Consider the following 19,468-nt stretch of genomic DNA (forward strand, 5'->3'; position numbering starts at 1 on the left):
GTGAGCCAAGATTGCACCACTGCACTCCAGCCTGGGACAGAGTTTTTAAAAAGTTTAGAAAAAAAACTTGATGGAGTCCTGCTATACTATGTAGATGACTCACTTATAGATAGCCTCAAGCAGGAAAAATGTTTGTCTAACACTATCCTAGTTCTAAACCACCTGGCCCAGGGTGGATACCAAGTGTCTGTTTACAAATCTGTAAACAAAAAGTAAACTTATCTCAGATTCAGGTTAAAGAAAGGCAAGAGGAGCCATTAAAGCTCCTGAAAATAGTAGACAACTGCAAGGATTCTTAGGCATGGCTGACTTCTGTTGGATTTGGAGTCCTAGTTTTGGACTGATGACTAAGCCCCTTTATGAAACCCTAAAGGGATTAGACTCTGAGCCCCTGCCTTGGACAGCCAAGTGCCAACACAGATTTAATATCATCAAGGAAAAACTAGTATCAGCCCTGGTGTTGGGATTGCCAGATTCCCAAAGGCCGTTCAAACTCTACATTTATAAGAAACAAGGCATAGGTCAGTCTAGGTGTGCTAATCCAGATGCCAGGAGACACCCCACAGCCAATAGTCTATTTTTCTAAACAACTGAATCAAACGACTAAAGGGTGGACCCCTGCCTTCAAGCATTGGCAGTCACCTGTGAAGTCCTACAGAAAGCAGAAAAGTTTACCCTGGGGCAGCAGGTCACTGTCTTTGTGCCCCATCAGGTGTTGACTTTGCTAGAACTAAAGGGAGATTACTGGCTCACTGTGGGGTGATTGGGCAAATACCAAGCCATCCTCTTGGATGACCCAAATATCACCTTGCAAACCTCCATGGCTCTAAACTCTTCCTCACTGCTCCCAGCTACTGAACCTGATTCCAGTTTAGAGTATGACAGTTTAGAAATTGTTCATGCAGTCTATTCCAGCAGGCAGGACCTGTCAGACCAGCCATTGGATGCTCCAGATTGAGAACTGTAACTAGGGGAGCAGTTTCATGGAAGATGAACAACACAGAGCAGGGTACATCATGGTGACCACCAACAGGGTAATAGAAGCCCACGCCCTTCCTGCGGGTACCTCCACACAAAAGGCTGAGTTAATTGCTCTTACCAAGGCTTTAAACTGTCCCAGGGGAAGCAAGAAAACATTTACACTGATTCCAGCTACACCTTCATGAAAGGACATGCGCATGGAGCCATCTGGGAAGAAAGAGGCCTCTTGACATCGGGAGACAAGGACGTTAAGCACCCAGTGGAAATTCTGGCCCTATTAGAAGCAGTTGCCTTGCCTGCCCACACCTCTGTTATGTGCTGCCTCAGACACCAGAAAGATAATCTGCAAACAACCGGCTAGGCGCGGGTGGCTCATGCCTGTAATCCCAGTATTTTGGAAGACTGAGGTGAGTGGATCACCTGAGGTCAGGAATTTGAGACAAGCCTGGCTAACCTGGCAAAACCCCATCTCTACTAAAAAATACCAAAAAAATTATCCAGGCATGGTGGCAGGTGCCTGTAATCCCAACTACTCAGGAGGCTGAGTCAGGAGAATCGCTTGAACCTGGGAGGCAGAGGTTGCAGTGAGCCAAGATCGAACCATTGCACTCCAGCCTGGGTGACAAGAGTAAAACTGTCTTAAAAAAAAAAAAATTTGCAAACAACCAAAGCCCATCAGGCAGCCAATAAGACTGCAAAACAGGCTGCTTGGGAAGCAAAAACATTGGAGGCCTTAATATCTCATTTGAACTTATCAGACTTCAAACCTCATTACACTGAGTAACATAAAAAATGCACCAGGGCCTGGGGTTTGATAAAACAGATTCTAATTCTCTCTGGGAAACTAACACTTACAGGATGATATTACTCCCTGAGGCCTTAGTTTACCCAATTTTAAGCATCTGCACGAAGGGACACACTATGGGAGAGAGGCTCTCGCTGACCTAGTGCAGTAGCATCTTCAGAGGCCACACCTCCGGAAGACTATTCAAAAGACTACGCAAGGATGGGTCTCATGCAATGAAAACAGGAAGACTGAACGCAATCCTCCCACTAGAGGGGTGTGATACAAAGGACTACGCCCTTTTGAGGACTGGCAGGTAGACTTCACTCAGATGCCCACGGCCAGCAGAAATTACAGACTCCTCCTGGTGTTCACGGACACCTTTCAGGGTGCATCAAGGTGTACCTCACTTAGTAGTCTAAAGGGCCACAGAAGTAATCAAGCCATTATTAAAGGAAATAATTCCCAGATCTGGACTGGGAATTTCACGTTTCATACAGAGCAACAATGATCCTTTATTTCAGACGTCACTTGAAAGGTAAGTCAGGCACCATAAATCAAATGGAAATTGCACTCATTGTGGGGACCACAGTTGACAGGAAAATGGAAAAGATGAACCTTACTTTAAAGGGGACAATAGCCAGACTCTGTCAGGAAACAAATCTTAGCTGGGATAGGATTTTGTCTGTTGCCTTGGTCCAGATCAGGTAGTGCCCTGAAGCGGGTTGAATTAAGCCCTTTTGAACTTGTTTATGGGAGACTTTTCCAGAGCCCCTTGCCAAGAGTCCCACCTTTGGATCTCTTAAAAGAGCCGGCAATGAAGCAATACATACAACAGTTAGGACAAACATTGCTAACTGGGCACCGGCTTGCTCTCTGCAGGTCTACTTACTGCTCGGATAAGCCCCTTCACCCTTTCCACCCAGGAGACAAGGTGCTGCTACAGTCTTGGGAAAACTGAGGACCAGCTCAGCAGCTAGCTGAAAAGTAGACGGGATCCCCTGAAATGCTGCTGGACATTCATTCCTCGGTCAGACTAGCTGGGATGGAGCTATGGATGCATCACACTTGGGTGAAGGCAGCTCCTCCTCAACCTGATACCTCAGACAACCAGCCTTGCTTGTCTTGGACATGTGAGCCAAAGGAAGATCTGAAGTTACTGATACAAGAATCATATGGATGAGTAACACCAGTCTTCTGTTAACATGAAGTTCTGAATGAATTTTATAATCCGAAGTAGATTCTTGATCTTTGCTAAGACTAACCTTTTTGCTGAATGGGTACAAACAGTGGCTTCTCTTCAAAATAAAACAGACTGCTGGGTCTGTGGGAACTACTACTTTCCTACACTGCGTGCTTGCCATGGTGCATGCAAGCTGCTAACCTAAGCAGTTGGAGTCATTTCTATACCTGGTATAAGAGTTCATACCCATTCCCCTTCTATGATCATAGCACCTCTCACAGTGGGTTCCCCTCCTATAAGGAAACTCAGAGACAACTTATTTACCTATTCCATGAATAGATTAACAGTACCCCCACCTTGGGATATGCTGTACACGATGGCATGGGATGTCTGACTGCGGTACAAATACAAGTAACGGGTCAAGCACACCATAGCCCACCATATGGGATGGTTATGTCCTCAATGTAGCCAATCTCTCCAGTTAACTGGTTAGGATAGCAGAATAATGCCCACGTTCATACTGGGGCCCATCCCTCCACCTGGGGTTGGCTATGGGCCTGCGGCACTCATGGTTGCCTTACTTACCTTATAATGGAACCAGGAGATGCAACTGGGGGCACCCTTACTTACCAGGACAACCTGTCCCATCTGGATCCTCTCCCTGCCAATCAGGAAAGCATAAAAGCCAGATATTGTTGTCAGAAATGGACACACTTGTGGTTTTACCCTCCAGGAGGCGGCCATAGATGTAAAATTACAAGTAGAGGCCGTAGCTAAGCATATGGCTGCTGCCTTTAATAACACTCACTCTGCCATCATCTTTCTCCCTCAAGAAACCTTACAGATTAGACAGTCTTAAAGAACTGCATGGCATTAGATATCCTGCCTGCAGCCCAAGGCGGCACATGTGCATTAACTAAGACTGAGTCTTGTGTGTGTGCGTGTGTGTGTGTGTATGTGTATACACACACATATACACCAGATTATTCCCACAGTGTAACCCTAGCTATGAAGGCCTTAAATAACTATATTTCCGCCATAGATGCCTCATCCCAAGGCCTTGTGATGGCATGCTTTAGTCAACTCCCTAGTGCGTGGAAGACTCATCTATAGTATAATTGGCATTCTACTCAGTGTCTTCTTCAGCTGCTGTGGATTTTATTGCTGTTGTGTACTCTGTATGGGGATGCAAGACAGACTTTCTCAGCAGCTCTTAGTTCCCCACACCAAAATACTCCAGCAAGTTCCCACTGTCAATCTGGGATTCAAGAATATTTCCAACTCCAGGTATGCAGATTCCATCCTACTACCTCATAATTATGCCTCTTTTCAGCAGGAAGTAGCCAGATTGACTGCATTGACCACTTTCCATTGAAATGGATGGGATTTGACAGTGGGGAGCTGTAACCAAGTAACTTAACTTCAAAAATGCATTTTAGGCCGGGCGCGGTGCTCAGGCCTGTAATCCTAGCACTTTGGGAGGCCTAGGCAGGTGGATCACCTGAGATCAAGAGTTTGAGACCAGCCTGACCAACATGTGAAACCTCATCTCTACTAAAAGTATAAAAATTAGCCGGGTGTGGTGGCAGGGCACCTATAATCCCAGCTACTTGGTAGGCTGAGGCAGGAGAATTACTTGAATCCAGGAGGTGGAGGTTGTAGTGAGCCGAGATCACACCACTGCACTCCAACCTGGGCAACAGAGCAAAAACTCCGTCTCAAAAAAAAAAAAGAAGAATGCATTTTAAAACCTTTTTCTTTTTTCTCTCTTTTTTTAGTCTCAAGAGATAACCTTGAAGCAAACTGCAGAAATTTTTTCCCCTCCTTCGTCTTAATACATAGCTTTGAAACATACTAAGTCTTTGTTTCCCCCCGCTTTCCCACTGTACACTCCCTTACTTCGCATACATTTATCTGACTGTATGCTGGCATCTAAATATGTGCTTATTTGGAAGTTCTAGGGACTAAGACCTAGGCATGAAAACCCAGCTGCAAAATTCCAGAGATTACCTCAAAGCAGCTAGTCAACAACCTGGCCATTGTGGGGATGATGCCAGCTCATGCTCCAGGTGGACCATGACTCAAGATAGCCACCAGAACAAGATGCGCAGACCTGCACCCAGCACCACTCCCTGCATGCCACCCACTATAAGTTCCCTTTGTAAGCCCCTCTCCCCAGGCTAAAGTTTGAAATGGTTCCTTTAAGGCACAAGCCAGGGCCACTTCCCCAGTGCTAGCTCTGAAGCAAAGTTACTTTCTTTTCACTGCATCTTGTCCTTGTTATTGGTTTTACAAGCAGCCAAGCCTGCATTTTGTTATATTTGATTGTTTAAAAACTGCTTTCAAATTCATTACTTCTAAAACTTCTCAAAATGATTCACTGATTTCCTAGAATATATCATAAGATATGATGCCTTGAGAAGCTATAGAGCTCTTTCTTAGCTTGCTTCTTCAAACATTGGCTCAGGTGGCTTCTCTCTCCCACCTCTCTCTACATTCCTTGAGTCACTGCTTGAATTTAAATCTTCAATAGATAATGCACACTTGTTGGAAAGAGCTCTGGATGTGTGGGCACACGACAAACAGCTGACTTTCCCTCAGAATCGCTTCTCAAGCCATCCAAATCCAGATGCCCAGAATTGTTTCCTTTATCTCTTCCCTATCATCAAAACACCTAGAGAGCAGGAGGATGCACAGAACCTGCTCTGAGGCAATGAGACAGAGCAGGGATCTATCTTAGAGGCTAGCAGGACACCCCCCCCCCCCCCCCCAGCATGGAAATAAAGGAAAATCTTCAATTTCTTAGCTAGCCTTGAAAAGAAAAAAGAGGAAGAACTAGATAAGCAAGAAGGTAATACTAGCTTAAAACAATAGCCAGGGACATTAGAATCAGGGGATGTTTGGTTCCCTATAGAAACTAAAAATAACATCTTAACATATGTCCCTGAGTTCTTCAGAAACTCAGACCCCCACCAAACAGATCTGCTGGCCCGTAGACCTCAGATAAGGGGGAAACTGAAGACTAAACTCTGACTATTGTTCTTCTAAATTATTTCGAGTGGCATGGAGAAAGTCATACCCATGATCCAAAACTAATGTTCTGTTCTGCTGACGCCCTATTCTTAAACAAACTTTCATCTTCTTAACCAATTGCAAATCAGATGATCTTTGAATCTACCTATGACCTGTGAGCCCGTGCTTCAAGATCTTGCTTTACTCAGCCAAACTAATGTATAATCTCCACATACTAATTTACTACTTTGCCTGTAACTTTTGCTTTCCTGAAATTTATTCTTGCCTTTAAAAACCCTTACCTGAAGTCATCAGAGAGGTCAGGTCTTCAGTGTGAGCCACAAGCTTCGCTTTGCTTGTTGCCTTGCAAATAAACTCCCTCCTTTCTCCTGCTACAGACCTTGGTGTGGATGTTTGATCTTACTGTGCCGGACGATCAGACCCCAGTTCAGTTCCATAGGAACAATCTCCCCCGTGCCCCACAGAATCTATCAGCACATGATTCCCTATTATTCAATGATTGCTTGACATGAGCTGAAGTTTGAAGAAAAGTTCTGGATATAAACGGAATATTCTGACATTCTAATAGTAGGTGGTCCAGTGACAAACTCAACCAAGGTGGCTCAGGTAGGAGTGGCCTTGTGAATGTTGATATAAAATACATTCAAGGCCAGGTGCAATGAATGGCTCACGCCTGTAATCCCAGCAGTTTGTGAGGCCGAGATGGGTGGATCACTTAAGGTCAGGAGTTGGAGACCAGTCTGGCCAACATGATGAAACCTCACCTCTACCAAAAATACAAAAAACTACCTGGGCATGGGGGTGCCCGCCTGTAGTCCCAGCTGCTTGGGAGGCTGAGGCAGGAGATTTGCTTGAGCCTGGGAAATGGAGGTTGCAGTGAGCCAAGATGGCACCACTGTACTCCAGCCTGGGTGACAGAGGGAGATTCTGTCTCCAAAATGAATGAATAAATAAATAAATAAATAAATAAATAAATAAATATATTCAAGTATCTTACATTATCCATAGGTTACACCATAGGTTACTGTTACTGAAACAATATTGGTTGCACGTACCAATTTAGGGGGAGTTGGTATGAAAACATGGTGGAAATTCCAGATGTGATATGGAAAGGTCACCCATGGGATGCTCACACAAACTCAGTTTAAGGGCTGGTGGTCTTGACCCGCTTGAGCTGAGTTTAGGGCTGAGTCTTGAGTTCCTGAAAAACAATGAGGTCAACACCTTGTGAACCATACTTCAGAGTCAGATGTGATGTGTAGGAACATTGTGGAAACTATGGCTAGGCTACCTGACATTTTACTAAGGTAGTAAGCACTATAGCGTCAGCAAAGGTTATTGTTAATAAGGACTAAACTCTGATTTTTTTTATCTTGCCCAAATTCCTATCTAATGTGTCTGGGGTGTCATGCCCTACAAATCATAAATTCTCATCAGATGAGTTTTATTTAACCCTATATATCATGTTTTACGTTCCAACCTGACTCGGGCATAACATTACCAGACAAAAAAGAAAAAGTATTTTGCCCCAAAACATGTTTCTTTGCCACATTTTGAAATTGCCCTGCAAAGCTGTTCTTTGTGGGGGGAAATTTGCATCTGTAAAGAATCTCTATTAACATAGGTAGATCTTTTTCTTCCAGACCTTTCCAGTCCTAAAGAGATTAACTAAGATCTGAAAGGGAAACATTTGTCATCTATTGTCTCTAAGTGCAGCCACTATAAGACTTCAAAAGAATTAGTCTCCACAATCTTTATTTTAACCTGAACATTCCCTTTCTATCAATCCCAGGTCTTTAGACAAAACTAGTTGTCAATCAGAAAATGTTTAAATTCACCTATAGCCTGAAGCACCCCCCCCAACTCCCCACCAGCTTTGAGTTGTCCTGCCTTGCTGGACCAAACCAATGTATTTCTTAAATGTATATGATATTTCACGCCTCTCTAAAATGTATAAAACCAGCTGCGCTCCAACCACCTTGGCACATGTTCTCAGGACCTCCTGAGAACTGTGTTATAGGCCATGATCACTCATATTTGGCTCAGAATAAATTTCTTCAAATATTTTACAGAGTTTGACTCTTTTTTTTGTTTTGTTTTTTTCAGACAGTGTTTTGCTCCTGTTGCCCAGGCTGGAGTGCAATGGCGTGATCTCGGCTCACTGCAACCTCTGCCTCCCAGGTTCAAGCGATTCTCCTGCCTCAGTCTCCCAAGTAGCTGGGATTTCAGGTGCCCACCACCACACCCAGCTAATTTTTGTATTTTTAGTAGAGATGGGGTTTCACCACGTCGGCCAGGCTGGTCTTGAACTCCTGACCTCAAGTGATCCTCCTGCTTTGGCCTCCCAAAGTGCTGGGATTACAGGCGTGAGCCACCACACCCAGCCGATTCTTTTCATCGACAATAACAAACTGCCTAGTAAAACTTCAGATACTGGCTACCTAATCATAACTATCTGGCCATCAGTTTCACTAGATACTCTTTCACCTCTCAATGAAAGTCCCACAGTTCACAATGTTATAAGTGGCTTTCCTCAGAGAAGTTTCTGCATAACATAACATAACCCTCCAGGGACTTCCCAGAACTTTGTCAAAAATTCAGAGAAGCCAGGTCTCTTGTTGTCTACTGATAGCACCAGATAACCCCTTTCTGGGGTCACCTCACTCTAGGGTCTTGCACTTCTTTTGTGCCCCGGAGTCAGTCTTTGATGTTTGCAGCCTTTGCTTGAGGCCACTGTCTGAATGAATTCAGATGTTCCAGATGAGAAGATACAGGTACAGGTTTACATAATAAGGCTGTTCTTCATCACCCCCTCCACTACCAATCATCTGGAGTGCTGCAGCTCCCCATGCTATTCCTTTCTCCACTGCTGCAGATTTCCAGGGCTCTGAGAAAAGGAGGAGGACCCAGATTCTGCTTTTCAGATCCACGCGCTGATCCCCGCTACAACCAGTGACCTGAACTTGGAGTCTGAGTAGGGTAAGAAGGGCTCTGCTGAGGGTGCTCGGGGAACAGCCAAGAGCACTGGAAGGAGGCTGATTGAACTTTTAGATAGCAAAAAATGGAGAAGGATCCAAATCATGGAAAACAAAAGCCTGAATTCTGGTCAGCCTCAGTCCCACTGATACAAGCTTTTCCCTGCCCCTCCCTCCCTTCACCCCCAGTCTTCTCAAACACAATGCATTAAAACCACTTGCATTCTGCTCTTCTATCCTCTTCAGGTCTTTATCATCAGGACAGGGTTCCACAGATAGGAAGTACCCACCCTTTATTCTGTGTCTGGTGTGGACATTTGACGTCATTAGAAGTACTCTCAAATACATGCGTCTCATTAGACTCTCGCAGCTCTGTAGGGAGCTATTATTAAATCCATCTGAGGACACCAATGCTTAGAGTTGTGAATCAGGTTAGAGACTCAGTAAGGGCAGGAACACTTCTCATGATAAATGAGGACAGAGCACTGGTTTAAAGGGCAGACTCTTTCAAAAAGACCCCCACACTCCATGCTATCACCAGAGAAGCCACTGTGAGGGCCCTTTTAGTTTTGGTACTTGATTGATTACAGGAATATTTCAAATCTGGAATTCTGGTTGGGAAACCGAGGCAGGTAGATAGATCACTTGAGGCCAGGATTTCGAGACTAGCCTGGCCAACATGGTGAAACTGTCTTTACTAAAAAAATACAAAAATTAGCTGGGTGTGTGGTGGTGGGCACCTTGTAATCTCAGCTACGTGGGAAGCTGAGACAGAAAATCTGTTGAACCCTGGAGGCAGAGGTTGCAATGAGCCAAGACTGTGCCACTGCACTCCAACCTGGGTGATACAGTGAGACTCTGTCTCAAAAACAAACAAACAAACAAACAAACAAAAACCTCAAAACTGGAGTTCTTTTATGATGACATTTTCAAGGAGCAGCTCCAACAAACCAAGATCATTTGTAATAGTGATAATTAGGGGAATGACCCCTGAGAAGGAATATGGGTAGTTAGTAATGAACGTATGTTCCACTCAGGCTTTGGAGAAAGTGTTATAAGGAAGTCAAGATTGGAGAAGCATCATTTTGCAGACTCAGTGTAATTGCAGGCTGGGCTATCATTTCAGGAAATCGAAGCCTTCCTGCCTAGGAACCACCTCCCAAGTAGTTACTCATCTTTTACATTTCCCTAAAATCTGACAACCCTTTCCACTTCAAGGACATAAACCTTAAAATATCATCTCTTTTGGACACATGATCTCCTGAGAGTTGGTCTGGTAAAAATGAGCCAGCTGGAGGGTGATCGGCTCCTCAGGTTGGGAGTAAGAGAGGGACGACAGGAGATGCTTGGAATTCTCAAAATGAACTTCATCTATTTTTTCTAATTTTGTGATTTGCTCACACAGGCTGAAGCATGTTTTTAGTTCTTAAAAACTCGATTCTCTAACGAGAATTATCATCTTCTCACTGGGGAACCAAATAGTAAAATTGCACCCAAGTACCTGCCTGGTGGGGAAGGAATTTTAAGGTGGAGCTGAGCTCTCTGGGCATTGTCTGGATAACACTTTTCTTTCTCTTCTCTGTGGACACACAGGTGGCCCTGGTGACTGAGATGGCATCGTCTCTAAAGATCTGGGGCACACTCTTGGCCCTGCTTTGCATCCTATGCACACTGCTTGTACAGAGCAAGGAAGTTTCTTGGAGAGAATTCATGAAACTGCACTACTTAAGTCCAAGTAGAGAATTCAAAGAGTACAAATGTGATGTCCTCATGAGAGAAAATGAAGCTCTGAAAGACAAGAGCTCTCACATGTTTATCTATATCTCGTGGTACAAAATCGAGCATATATGCACTAGTGACAACTGGATGGATCGCTTCCGAAATGCATATGTATGGGTCCAGAATCCTCTCAAAGTACTCAAGTGTCACCAGGAGAACTCTAAAAATAGCTACACAGAGAGCAGGAGCTTCAACTACATTGAATTCCATTGTAGCATGGATGGGTATGTTGATAGGATAGAAGACCTAAAGATGATAGAACCTATCAGCAACTAGAAAGTCTATGCACATCCTCAGGTATTGGTAGAGTATTCAGTGCTTTCTAAGTAGTGGCCCCTGCCTCCATCAATAGCCCCTACCACTCCCCACTTGCATTTATTTGTCAATGTTTTCCAAATACTTAGAGTTATGAATAGCATAATTTCTTGATACCATAACCTTGCCTGTGTTGTTTCTCTGCCTGGAATACACTTTTGTCTTCATTTACCTAATTTACTCTTGCACTTTTGTCAACATTCAGCTCATATGGCATCTGTTCTTGACTAACCCAAGACTTCCTGATATTGCCTCTCTTGATACATACCCAAGCTGAACAATCTTCCCTTCCCTAAATAAATTATATGATTCCAATGTGTGTGTGACATTCATATATGTTATGTGCACGGAGTAAGTATTGTGTGATTGATATGGGTGTGTGTGATCTAGACTATGTATGTGATTGATGCTGTGCAAGGGATTTAAGGTATATTTTATGGGTGTATGTCTAATGTATGTAATATGTTTATGTATATGATGAGGGTGTAAATGATTGTGTGCTTAGTTCAATACAAGTTGTGATGTAGGCATTGATTGCAGCATCAATTTGAAATAATCAAAACTGTCAGAATCCAGTTTTAAAGAGTTGATTCAAGCAAATGGCTAGCAGTGGCCATTCAGTGACACACAGACTCCACAGAAATGGGTTCAGTGCTCCAAAGCTGAAAATTAAGTTCTTGCTTATGTAGGAAAAAGACAAAAGAATTCAACAGAATTACAACAATTTCTATACCAGCTGGTTTAAGAGTTACAACAAATTAATTCGTTACAGTTTGTCCCTGACTTCAAGTCTTCTTTTCTTTTCTTTATAGCTTGTTTTCACTTCCTTTTCAATTTAAAAGAGTGTTTTTAACATTCCTTCTTAATGTGATAGTGATGAAGTCTTTCTAAGAGGAGAGGGAAGTTACTCTATAATGAAGACCAACAGTGGAGAGGAAAGGAGTCTTCTCCTGTACCCTTTGGTAAATTACAACATTTCACTAAACAATGCAGGCAAGAAAGAAGGTTTAATCTATAAACAGAGAAACCACGGTTACAGTTGCCTTGGTTACAGTGGCCTGGCATGTGGCTGAGGCCCCAAAATCACATTTCTTTAAGGTTAAAAATAATTTAGAGTTCCAACAACTGAGTTGTTAAATTACTTATTTTCACAGTGGTGACATGTTTTAGTTCCATTCAGATTTTGGGGCACTGGCAGAGCTCACTGGGTGTAAAACACGTAGCATGGTTTCTTGCTTATAGTAGGTGCTCAGTGAAAATTGCTTCGTTTCTCAACTCATTCTTTGGCTTAGTACTTTCATTTTGACTTTGATAAACAAACATAACAAGTGCTCATCAATCATTTGCTCTCCCTAACTCTAGAGATGGGGATTTACACAATAAAAATACATGCTGGATATGTGGGCTCACACCTGTAATCCCAGCACTTTGAGAGGCTGAGGCGGGTGGTCAGGAGTTTGAGGTCAAGAGTTTGCCATTTGAGGTCAGGAGTTTGAGACCAGCTTGACCAACATGGTGAAACCTTGTCTCTACTAAAAATACAAAAAATGAGCCAAGTGTGGTGGCACATATCTGTAATCTTAGCTACTCGGGAGGCTGAGGCAAGAGAATCACGTGAACCCGGGAGGTGGAGGCTACAGTAAGTTGAGATGGTGCCACTGCACTCCAGCCTGGGTGGCAGAACCAAAGCATCTCAAAAAATAAAAACAAATAAGCAAACAAAAATTACAGCAGGCCATCATCTGTGAGGACTGAATTCTGACCTTTTTTTTCTCTCTTGCTCAAATTCCTATCTAAGGGCCTTGGAGAATCACACCCTGAAAACCATAAAATATTATTAAGTGGGTTTTATTTAACTCAGTATAATTCATGTTTATACCCAGTCAGTTCTGCCAATACCCCCAAATCTGAGTGGAACTAAAGCATATCACCACTGTGAAAATAAGTAATTTAATGTGGCTTACTTTCCAACCTGACTCTGCCATAACATCACATGACAGATAAAGAAATCAAAATATTTTATCCCAAAATATTTTTTGCCTTATTTTGAAAAATGGCCCTGCAAAGCCATCTTCTGTGGGGAAAAGTTGCATCTGTAAGGAATCTCTATTAACATGATCAGATCTTTCCCCTTCCAGGCCCTCCCAATCCTGAAGAGATTAACTGAGAGTCTAGCACCTTTTAAAGGTCTGAATAGGAAACATTTGCCATCTATTGTCTCTAAGGGTAGCCACCTATGAGACTTCATCTACATAATAAGAACCTTGGTCTCCACCATCCTTTATTTTAACCCAGACACTCCTATCTATTGAGTCTAGGTTTTTCAATAATAACAATTATTTCAAACAATTGCCTATCAAAACATCTTTGAATTCAACTAATTCCTGTAAGCCCTTGCTTCAAGTTGTCCTGCCTTTCTGGACTGAACCAATGTATATATCACCTATATTGACTGATATATCTCCCTAAAAGCTACACAACCAAACTGTAAACCAATCACCTTGGGCACATGTTCTCAGGTCCTCCTGAGACTATGCCTCGGGGCCATGGTCACTCACATTTGGCTCATAGTAAACCTTTTTAAATGTTTTATGGAGTTTGACTTTTTTTGTTGACATTTGTGTGGGAGCTATACATTCCTAGGATTAAAAAAAAAGGAACTCCTCTTTTATCAACCACAGACCTACAGATGTCCCTACTGGACTCAATTCATTACAAATGTTTCTGCTGGGCGTGGTGGCTCATACCTGTAATCCCAGCACTTTGGGAGGCCAAGGTGGGAGGATCATGAAGTCAGGAGTTTGAGACCAGCCTGGCCAACATAGTGAAACCCCATCTCTACTAAAAATACAAAAAATTAGCCAGTCATGGTGGCAGGTGCCTGTAATCCCAGCTGCTTGGGAGGCTGAGGCAGGAGACTCACTTGAACCTAGGAGGTGGAGGTTGCAGTGAATTGAGATCGTGCCATTGCACTCCAGCCTGGGTGACAGTGAGAGACTCTGTCTCCAAAAAAAAAAAAAAAAAAAAAAAAAAAACCCAAAAAAGAATGTTTCTAAGGGCCACATGAGGTGGCTCATGCCTGTAATCCCAGCACATTGGGAGATTGAGGCAGGCAGATCACTTGAGGTCAGGAGTTTGAGACCAGCCTGGCCAACATGGTGATACCCCATTTCTACTAAAAATAAGAAAATTAACCAGGCATGGTGGCCCATGCTTGTAATTCCAGCTACTTGGGAGGCTGAGGCACAAGAATCCCTTGAACCAAGGAGGCAGAGGTTACAGTAAGCTGAGATCACGCCACTGTACTCTAGCCCAGGTGACAAAGTGAGACTCTATCTCGAAAAAAAGATGGACTAAAGCATTACATTTCCTAAGGACAACACGTCAAGTAGAATATATTAGCACAAATAATTTTATCTGAAAATAACCATTTTTACTTGGTAGAGACAGGGCAGGGGTTGAAAGACTTTAAACTGCAATATTGCTCAAGAATGGAGCTTAAGACTTAAATTTTGTGTAGGAAAGAGGAAATAAATGGGATAAAAAAGTGTTGGGAAGGCCGGGTGCAGTGGCTCACGCCTGTAATTCCAGCACTTTGGGAGGCTGAGGCAGGTGGATCACGAGGTCAGGAGATTGAGACCATCCCGGCCAACATGGTGCAACCCCCTCTCTACTAACAACAACAACAAAAAAAAATTAGCTAGGTGTGGTGGCACGCACTTGTAGTCCCAGCTATTCAGGAGGCTGAGGCAGGGGAATCGCTTGAACCCAGAGGCGCAGATTGCAGTGGACCGAGATTGCGCCACTGCACTCCAGCCAGCCTCAAATAAAACAAAAGCAAAACAAAACAAAAACGCTGGGTTCACAAGCAAGTTGAGTCCATGAGAAATTCTGTTTGCTAATTGCAGGAGTGAGATGCAAAGTAAGAAATGTTTACTTCATACAATTTTCCCTAGAGCAGTTTGGGCAGGGTGCTAAACGTTAAAGTACCTTGTGTTCTTCAGACTCCTACAATGTGGAATGACTCTGGCCTTGAAACAATTAAAAAAAAGGCCAAAGTGTCAACATTATTTATTAAGTGACTGCATACTTTCCTATAACTCTGGTCTCAATGAGTAGTCAGTGTATCTAGATTGGTCATCATGTTCCAAAGGCAGTTCCTCAACTTTGCAATTTTTGAGTGCACCTGGTGAGGAGCAGACACCTGGGGATGACAATCTCTACCAATCAAACTCAGAAGAGGCTAGTATTAAACCAGTAGCTCTGCCTGTAGGATCAATATACATATGAGAAGAAACAATACTGTTTGTTTTTCTCAGTTGACAAATGCTCTTCAAAATATATGTAGAAAAGGAAAAATATTTTCCTTCTACCCATTTGGTTCTTGGCTGGGGCCACTGTAGCAAAAGTCAGATTAACAAGAGAAAAATAGAAATGTAGTAACATGTGTATCTCATGTATACATGAGAGAAGCTCAGAAAGCAACTCAAAGAGGTGGCTAGAACTTAGACTTAAATGCCTTCAGTTAAAGCAAAGGAAGAAGCGTGTCGGGGAGCAACTTACAGCGAGATGACCAGGAAAAGTATAGTACACAAGGGAAAGCTTACTCATGCAGATTTAAGTCAGTACCTTCTCCACTGATAAGGGTTTCTTTTGATTTAGAGTCACCTTTCTCTTTCTGGTACAGAGAGGGAGACATCCTTACAAATGAGGGTTTCCCTTATAAACGCAAATTTCCTTACAAAAGGGCAACGTGCACTCTATTTTCAGAACTTGTCTTGTGTATACTGCTTCTCAAAATAAGCAGTTCAAAATAGTATTTATACTACAGAAGCAAATTTTGGGGTGGCATATTCTAGTCTCCTATAGTAGGTTCTCACAAATACCTCATTTAAGTAACTCTTTAAAACTTGCTTTTATTAAAGGATTAGCAGATGGTTGTTCAAAATAGTACAGGAGGAAAGTAGATTTAAGGGCAATTAGTTATAGCTTTGTGTTGTTTCTCTGGCTTTCCTGGTGGTCCACCCCTTACTTGGATAGCTGCATATTGACTCCCCTTAGGTATCTACCCTTCCTCTTTTGTGTGCAGTATTAGTGAGGCTGGCCACTAAGGTCTGCAGTCCCCTCTATTGAGCCAAGGGATGGTTGTGAGATCCAAATTAGCCTAACTGAACTCTCATAGGAAGTAAGAATATGTCACCCCAAAATATGCCTCCAGGTTCAAAGTCCTGTCAATCAGCATTTTTGCTGCTCTGCATCCTTACCAGCTTTGATGATGTCAGTTTTCACCGCATTTTAGTCATTCATGTAGGTGTGTAGTATTATCCCATTGTTTTGATGTGCAATTTTCTAATGATGGATTGAAGGGATTCACAGCCCACCAATATGGCAATACTGCCCTTGCAGAGTTATGGAGTGTTGCAAGCCAGGCTCTAGGCAGAATTGCACATTAATCATAGCATGCTGGTACACTTCAACCCACTTCCCTGTAGCTTCTAACTTCGCAAGTAGCATGCTGACCACCTATTCCCCAATTGTTCCTATAGGTAGAATTTCTGATACCAGAATCATGAGACCTTTTTGCTTAAGAATTGCTTAAGGTGTTTTTCTGATCCTGAATTCCAGTGCAACAGCTAATGCTAACCAGTCTGAAGACCTCTACCAAGGAACTGGCTTGGCACAAGAATGCTGAATTTCTTCATGTCCCTGTCCCACGACTTCACCCCTCACTTCTTGATGAATCAGAAATCCTCACACTTTGGCCCTTTTCCAGACTCCTTAAAAACCCTATCCCTAAACCCAAAACCAAATTTTAGGTTACCTCCCATGTACTCATTTGGCTGCCCTATGAAAATTAAACTCTTTCTCTTTTTCAATCGCTGTTGTGTTACTATATCCATTTGTTGTGCATCCAGTAACAAATCTGTTATTATTATAGTGGCATGAAAATTATTTTAAACTGAAAATGTCTGAACAGACAGAAGCTGCAGAAAGAAACACTGTCTAAAGTTAACTGAAGCCTCCTGAAAATTCAGCTGCCATTGATCCCCTTCAAAGGTATTTTCCTGTTTGAAAGGAGACAGCCCCTTAGCACTGGGATGTGTACATTTTGCTGCCATAAACCCCCATACAAGGAAACTTCCAGCCAGGAAGAAATCAATCTACCCATTTCTATTAGCATCAGAAAGCTTACTAGAACCTTCCACATTTTCCTTTTGAAGCCCCAACAAAAATCTTTTTTTATTTTTTATTTTAGTTTAGAGACAGACTTTCACTCTTGTTGCCCAGGAGTTGTCTCACTGCCATCTCCGCATCCTGGGTTCAAGAGATTCTCCTGCCTTAGCCTCCCGAGTAGCTGGGATTACAGGCGCCCACACCATGCCCGGCTAAATTTTGTATTTTTAGTAGAGACGGGGTTTCACCATGTTGGCCAGGTTGGCCTCAAACGCCTGACCTCAGGTGATCTGCCCACCTTGGCCTCCCAAAGTGCTGGGATTACAGGCGTGAGCCACCGCACCCGGCCAACTCTTTTTATTAAAAATAGAGATGGGAGTCTTGCTATGTTGCTGGTTTCAAACTCTATACCTCAAGTGATCCTCCTGCCTCAATCTCCCAAAATGTTGGGATTACAGGCATGAGCCACTACACTTGGCCAGAAACACTTTTTAAAAGGTGGTATATAACTTTACCTCTGGGTATTCAGCAAGTTACTCATTATGTAATACTCCTGTGTGCATGTGTAAATAAACTTTGAATTTTTCTCCTGTAAATCTTTTTCTAATTCACAAGCTCCTTTGCCACCACCTTTAAAACCTAAAATGATAGAGGAAAAGTTTCTCTGCAAATAATGTGATGCTGACCATCTTTTCACTGCTCATCTGCCGTCTGTGTATCTTGTTTGGTGAAGTGTTGGGGTGTAGAGAATCATACTACAAACTATGATGCATTGGCATTCTGAACACTTTTGAATTAAAGAAAGTAAATTAAATTAAAGAATTAAATTTACCTAGAATTAAAGAATTAAAGAAATCAAAAGTTCTTAGAAGCTGCCTCAGGACCAAAGATGTTCTAATCTACTCTTTTTCCTCTCCCTAGCTCTCAAAGGCAGAGAGGAGCTCTCTCTGGGAGTTCCCTTGTCTGGATAAGGAAAACTTCTTCCAAGCAATGCAGTTGTCTTAAGACCCCTCTTTCTAAAAATCTCATCAGATAAACAGGAAATATTAGCCACTTGAAAAGAGAAGAGACTAAAAGTCTCTTCACACTACACTCAGGTAGACCTTTCATCTATTCTTCCAACAGCAGTTCCAAAAGAGTACCTAAGAGACTTTATCTGTATAATGAGACAACCTTTGTTCATAGTGCAGTTCCACCCTTCACCTTCCCGTAACTCGTCACCCTTCCATTCAGCTTCCAAAGAGACTCATTTACAAACTATTGTCTGCTCTTTGGGGCCAATTCCCTAAAAAACATTTAAAACTCCTCAAAATTGCCTACATTTTCCCCATGTTCCCCTCCCCTATGAAAAGAGTATATGAATTTCAACTATTTAGTCTTTTTTAAGTCTCGTAATTTGTATGGTTCCCATGATTATGCACAATAATAAATTTGTATGCCTTTTTCTCCCATTAATCTGTCTATTGTCAGTTCATTTCAGAAGTTTTGAACCTTCAGAGGGAGAGGAAAAATTGTCTTTGCCCCATACCATTCAGATGTTTTGCCCATTTTTCAGTTAGGTTGTTGGTTTTCTTATGGTTGAGGTTTTTTGAGATCTTTTTGGATAATGTTCTTTTATCAGATATATCTTTTGCAAATATCTTCTCTCAGTCTCTGGCTTGTCTTTTTATTCTCTTAATAGTATCTGTTGCAGAGGAGAAGCTTTTAATTTTAATTAAGTTCCACTTGTTAATATTTTTCTTTCATGGATTGTGCTTTTGCTATTATATCTAAAAAATCATTGCCAAACTTGAGGTTGCCTAGATTTTCTCCTATGTTATTTTCCAGAATTTTTATAGTTTTGCATTTTGCATTAGGTCTATGGTCCATTTTGAATTAATATTTGTGTGGCCGGACACAATGGCTCACACCTGTAATCCCAGCACTTTGGGAGGCTGAGGTGGGTGGATTACCTGAGGTCAGGAGTTCGAGACCAGCCTGACCAACACGGTGAAACCCTGTCTCTACTAAAAATACAAAATTAGCTGGGTATGGTGGCGCATGCCTGTAATCCCAACTACTCGGGAGGCTGAGGCAGGAGAATCACTTGAACCCAGGAGGCAGAGGTTGCAGTGAGCTAAGATCACGCCATTGCACTCCAGCCTGGGCAACAAAAGTGAAACTCCATCTCAAAAAAAAATTGTGAAAGGTGTAAAGTCCAGGTCTATGAAAAGGTATGAAATCTAATCTATGAAAAGATTTATT

The 19,468-nt window shown here is 42.5% G+C and overlaps 1 protein-coding gene across 1 annotated transcript; it reads left to right on the forward strand.

Annotated features, from left to right (window-relative positions):
* Nucleotides 1–8,880: 8,880 nt before the first annotated feature.
* Nucleotides 8,881–11,365, forward strand: EDDM3B (epididymal protein 3B). Its single transcript, XM_025392544.1, has 2 exons — nucleotides 8,881–8,960; nucleotides 10,550–11,365. The coding sequence occupies exon 2, from the start codon at nucleotides 10,568–10,570 to the stop codon at nucleotides 11,009–11,011; it is 444 nt and encodes a 147-aa protein (XP_025248329.1). The 5' UTR covers nucleotides 8,881–8,960; nucleotides 10,550–10,567; the 3' UTR covers nucleotides 11,012–11,365.
* Nucleotides 11,366–19,468: the final 8,103 nt, after the last annotated feature.

The sequence above is a fragment of the Theropithecus gelada genome, chromosome 7b (genome assembly GCF_003255815.1).
Source record: "Theropithecus gelada isolate Dixy chromosome 7b, Tgel_1.0, whole genome shotgun sequence".
Taxonomy (NCBI): Eukaryota; Metazoa; Chordata; class Mammalia; order Primates; family Cercopithecidae; genus Theropithecus; species Theropithecus gelada.